This window comes from Cucurbita maxima, unplaced genomic scaffold, assembly GCF_002738345.1.
Source record: "Cucurbita maxima cultivar Rimu unplaced genomic scaffold, Cmax_1.0 Cma_Scf00031, whole genome shotgun sequence".
NCBI lineage: Eukaryota > Viridiplantae > Streptophyta > Magnoliopsida > Cucurbitales > Cucurbitaceae > Cucurbita > Cucurbita maxima.
This window is the reverse complement of record NW_019272047.1, coordinates 2,659,140-2,664,690: the sequence shown is the minus strand read 5'-3', so window position 1 is coordinate 2,664,690 and position 5,551 is coordinate 2,659,140. Positions and strand designations below refer to the sequence as shown.

The window sequence follows — 5,551 nt, the reverse complement described above, 5'->3', positions numbered from 1 at the left end:
TTTCCTATTAGATCTTTTGTCACCTTTCGTTAGTATTTCACAATTAATAATATTTCTAATTGACATTTGTGAAATATGACATTAAAACGACATCGATTCGCTTACTTGAGGTTAAAAACAGGTTTGCGAGGGTCAAAACGGTAGAAATTAGGTTGAAATTTGAGTACCTGAGCCGAATAAGCCAAAGGGATCGCGAAAACCCAAGCCGAGCTGTCTAAGCTGACCACGTCGAAGGAGTCATTTGCAGGTGACTTCGATCATGGCACAATTTGAGGGCAACACGTGTGCAGGTGACTTTGATCGAGGTGCAGGTCGAGGCATCAGTCACGAATCGTAGGCTGGGCTGCGATCACGGGTCGAGACTTAAACAAATACTTTAGGCTCTTCTGGTCCATATATACTTGTATGCTTTCTCGATAAACATAGTATGCCACATCTTATGGGTGAACACGACGGTTGCTAGCTCCAAGAAGTTTCACAAGTTGTCTGGCAATGGAAGGACTGAAGCTGATACCAACATGTCCTTGAGTTCCATGAAGCTCTTTTCGCATGTCGATGTCCAAGTGAATATCTTACCCTTCTTGATGAGTTGGCTTAAAGGTGGTAATATTTTGGAGAAGTTTTTTATAAATCTTATGTAATAACCTGCCAACCTTATGAAACTTCGGACTTCTATGATCGTGTTCAGTTAAGGCATTTTCATTACTACTTCCACTCTAGTCGTGTCTACAAAAATTCCTTCTTTTGTTATGACATGCACAAGGATGGCCACCTCTAAAATCCAAAACTTGCCATCAGAAAACTTAGCGTATAACGGCTGGTTTTGCAATCTTGTCAATACCATTAGAGTAGATAAGGATATCAACTATGAATATAATTACAAATGTGTTAAGAAAGTTCTTGAATACGGCGTTAGTTAGTCTAGAGGACAATCGTGAATTTGTAGTGATCATACCTTATTCTGAAGGCAATTTTAGGTATGTCTTTCTCTTTGATTCTTAGTTGGTGATATACTGACCTTCATTTATCTTGGAGAATATTGAAGCCCCTTAGATGCTTGAAAAATATATGGAAATTAAAAAAAGTATGCTTGAAACCTAGTCTCCGTTATTGCTCTCTAAAATTTTGAATTAAAAAAAGTAAAAGTATAATATGGAAATTAATTTTCTATTATGGTCGTTCGGGTCCTTCACCTAGTCTAATTTTCATAATGTCTCATGACCTAGCTCAACGGTAGTAGTTGGGGTTCGGTTCAACGTTTTTAAGGGTTGGTTCGGCCTATTCGTGATCCTCGGGAACAGTTCAAGTTATTTTTAATTATTAATGTAATAATTTAGTTAATTGCTTGCTTTAAAATGCCAAGACCAATCCACTTTAGTGTGTTTAATTAATTATGTATTGTGAATGTATGTTTTAACTAAATAGAAAATGTATATACATAAAGTATGCCATATAGATTTAAAATCCCACCATAGGCTAAGCATGTTTCATGCATTACAAGTATGTTATAAGTGTTATAATGTGTAGTATGCATGTTTAGGGATCCATGAGTGACAGATATAAATTGTTATATTATTGCATGGAATGGATGATTATATAATTGTTATATAAAGCATGTTAGATGCATGTTATAGGTTATTTTCATCGTCATAAAACGAGTTAGACGTTAAAATCTATAACAAAGATAAATGCATGCTCACTTAAGGTTAACAACCAAGCACGATCGATTTTAATAGTTAAAATAGGTCGATATCTTGTAAAACTGCGGTTACAAGAAGGCTCACCTGGCACGATCTTGTCTAAGGCTGGAGGTACTTAAGTTGATGGTTTATGGAACACCTGCTACCTGGAGATCGGGCCAGTACTTGAGCTTAGTTAGCCCAGTTTTATGAGCATGCGTGAGTGATGTAATTATTTTTTTTTAAATGAATAATCACCTAGACATCATAGTTAAAAATCTAGTATAAATGTTATACTTGAAAAAATCACTTAGACTTAGGTTATATTTAATTAGCCGGAATATACCTAAGTAATAAGTATACCCAACCGTCTAAAATATCTAGTGGGAGGAAAAAGGTATATGAGATACATCGTGTGGAAGGTATTTGCATGAGTCAATAACAAGGTGAATAGAGAAAGTATTTATAGTAAGTGGAAGAAGGAAGTATATCAACACATCCTATGGCCTCCACCACTATGTTGCACCGTGAGAGTCCCATGTTCTGCCTGCATATTGCCCAAGAGAAGCTACCCATTCGGAGGGTCGTAACATGGGAGTCGGAAGTAACGCAAACTCCAGAAACCTACAGTTATGCGAACTACTGCCCATGTGATCAACAAGTTTCCCCAACCAAAGCTCGGATTCATCTTACCATTTGAGATACTAAGGGACATGAAACCTACAGTTAGTTACTTCGGAGTATTTGGTTGTGTTTGCTATGTATTTGTGCCTGACCATCTAGGTAGCAAGTTTGACAAGAAAGCAGTCAAGTGTATATTTGTTGGATACGAAAATCAAAGGAAAGGATGGAAGTGCTGTGATATAACAAGTGGAAAATACAATACATCAAGAGATGTAGTTTTCGATGAAGCATTTTCATGGTGGTCCTCGGAGAAGAAAGTCATACCATATTCAAAGATCGAAGAAATTCTACAACAGATGATGGGGGAGCAAACTACGCAAATTCAATCAAATGTTGATGCGCCTGAAGATCCAAGTGACATTGATATTGACAAGCAAGAGCTGACTCAATCAAGCGAATATGATAAAAATGAAACGACACATCAACAACTTAGGCGATCAAATAGAATCCGAAGACCAAATCTTAAGTATGCAAATGCAGATATGGTAGAAGATAGAGCTTGCGAACCATAGACATATGAAGAGGCATCATAAAACTAAGTTTGGCAGAAGTAATGAAAGAAGGAACTATAGCCCTGGAGTAGAATCAAACTTGGAAACTAGTGCCAAGACTAGGAGATGTCAAACCCATCTCTTGCAAGTGGGTCTACAAAATAAAGCATCGACTGAATGGATCAATCGAGAGATACAAGGCTCGACTCGTAGCTCGAGGATTTTCTCAACAATATGGACGAGACTATGATGAAACATTAAGTCCAGTGGCAAAGATTACTAGCGTACGAGTCCTGCTAGCACTCGCAGCAAGTAAAGATTAGAAACGGTAGCAAATAAAGGCAAAGAGTTGAACGATGAAACGACATAGCGATGAAGGTGCTACCGACATTGGTTTTCAACAACCGTTGGATCTACGGACCCTTGAGTCTTGTTAAACATATCCAAATAGCAGCTCAATCCAACAATTGGATGTGATATACGATTGATTTTCTTCTGCGGGATGGTTCTGCAACCAAATCTGGTTGCAGATTTTCTTTAATTACAATTTTGTAATTAAGTGGAACTTCTGAGGTATTTTGGTAATTTGGAACTCCCTTCTTTCTTGTTCCGTGCTACGAGTCTGTCAAGATACAAATCTGGTTGCCGTGTCTGTCAAGATAATGTCTCTTACTGTCTTAACTTTAGGTGTGATATTCTTTATATATGGAGTCGTAGCTGAGAACAAGAAGGTAAGCTTCGGTTCATAAATTGTGCATTTGAATAGTTCTTTCTTGGACTTCTTGGATTCATTACAGACTTGAAATTTGAATTTAATATATCATATAATTTGGAACTCCCTTCTTTCTTGTTGTGATTGCTAGGCAGCCTGCATCTAGAACTCCCATCCCAGGCAAAGGCACTGTTATCTGTCAGTATCCAGCGGACCCAACTGTGGCCCTGGGATATCTCTCCGTTGGGTTTCTTCTTGCTTCTTCAACTGCAGGATACCTCTCTTTGTTCTATCCTTACCAAGGAAAACCCGTTCCTCGAGGTTCCATGTTTAAGAGCAGCACTTCCTCTATCTTCTTCAACATTGCCCTGTAATTTCTCTTTTCAAATCACATCCTTTACTCTTAACTGTTACCTAAAAGTGATTTGGAAACGTTATCAATCAAGCTACCTCTGTGTTTCCAGGCTCACAACTGGGTTGACTATAACTTTGCTCGTTTGGCCTACAATCACCGAGAAAATTCACTTGACTCGCAATGTTCATCAGAATCTCAAGACAGCATGCCTGACTGCTAAGACTGGTCTTCTGGGTGGTGGTGCATTTCTATCCCTGGATTCTTCTCTCTTCTGGTTGGTTGCCCTGATGTGGGCTGGAAATGCTCGAGAGGACTACTTTGATGAAATAGAGGAAAACAGAGACAGTGTTGAGGCTCTTAAGAACAGCGCATGAAATTTCTTTGTTCCGGGAGGATAATAATTCAATTTTGGATTTACTAGTGATTGACTATTAAGGACTTAATTTGAATATGATATTCCAAGGAAAGTTCATAAGTAAAATTATAGCATAATTGTATGAGTTTTTATTTTCACTTTTTATTAACAAATGACAACATTTTTCATTTTCAACTTTGACATAACTCAAACTCAACTCTATTAGAGGAGTTGTAACTTATAATAATTGTAATAAAAAAAATAAAATATAAAATATAAAATTATTTAGTAGTTTTGAACCGAGTAATATGACATGAATTAATATGTAGCACTTGCCTTAAGGTCGATATCTAAAATTCACATTGTCAATTGTACTCGAGTATAAGGAGAATGCTTGCTAATGCAAACCAAGTAAGTGACCTTACTATCGGTTTGGTTAAAAGTTGAAGTTTGTATGATGATATGTGTCTTGTGGTTCTATACGTGATATATGCTTGATATGTGTGAAATGTTTACGGAACAATGTGACTATGGTGTGTGTATAAAACGATATGACTAAGATATCTTTATGAAATGATATGACTGGGATATGTTTTTGAAATAATATGACTGGGATATATTTATGAAACGATGTGATAAGAATCTGTTTATGAAATGACATGACTATGATACGTTTATGAAATGATATGACTATGATACGTTTATGAAATGATATGATTGGGATATATTTATGAAACGATGTGATAAGAATCTGTTTATGAAATGATATGACTGTGATGTGTTTACAAAAACAATATGACTATGATATGTTTACGAGATGATAATTCCATGATATATTAGTGATACAACGTGACTATGAGATGATACGTGAATGTTATGACACGTGATATGATGATGTACTAATGATATGATAAATGTTATGGTATATCACGTATTGCGATATAGTACATGATATGTTGATGACATGATGTATGTATGATATGACATAATATGACATGTTGCACGATATGAATGATATACGACACAAATGTATGGACATAATGCACAACCCCAATTTATGTAAGGAAACTATAATAAAAATTATATGATATGAATGAAAAATGGAAGGGGTTGTCTTTCATGATAATGAATAAAAATGTTGGAATCTCATGCATCATTGTATGTTAATGCATCCAGGAATATCCCTCTTTTACGATGATACGAACACGTACATGACGAGGCAGAAAAATGATCATTATGTTTATTATAATACTACGACAGTCGCTATGTCTGACG

At 36.3% G+C, this 5,551-nt stretch overlaps 1 protein-coding gene across 1 annotated transcript; it reads left to right on the top strand.

The window, feature by feature from the left end:
* Positions 1-2,311: 2,311 nt before the first annotated feature.
* LOC111466333 lies at positions 2,312-4,308 on the top strand. The gene is made up of 4 exons (XM_023110932.1): positions 2,312-2,492; positions 3,485-3,585; positions 3,722-3,936; positions 4,031-4,308. The coding sequence occupies exons 1-4, from the start codon at positions 2,312-2,314 to the stop codon at positions 4,293-4,295; spliced, it is 762 nt and encodes a 253-aa protein (XP_022966700.1). The 3' UTR covers positions 4,296-4,308.
* Positions 4,309-5,551: the final 1,243 nt, after the last annotated feature.

What these genes read in the sequence shown, in the direction of transcription:
- LOC111466333 (XM_023110932.1), top strand. Translation starts at nt 2,312, where the DNA reads ATGCGAACTACTGCCCATGTGATCAACAAGTTTCCCCAACCAAAGCTC. An exon ending in TCGTAGCTGAGAACAAGAAG is followed by an intron (nt 3,586 to 3,721) that starts GTAAGCTTCGGT and finishes ATTGCTAGGCAG; the next exon opens with CCTGCATCTAGAACTCCCAT. An exon ending in ATCTTCTTCAACATTGCCCT is followed by an intron (nt 3,937 to 4,030) that starts GTAATTTCTCTT and finishes CTGTGTTTCCAG; the next exon opens with GCTCACAACTGGGTTGACTA.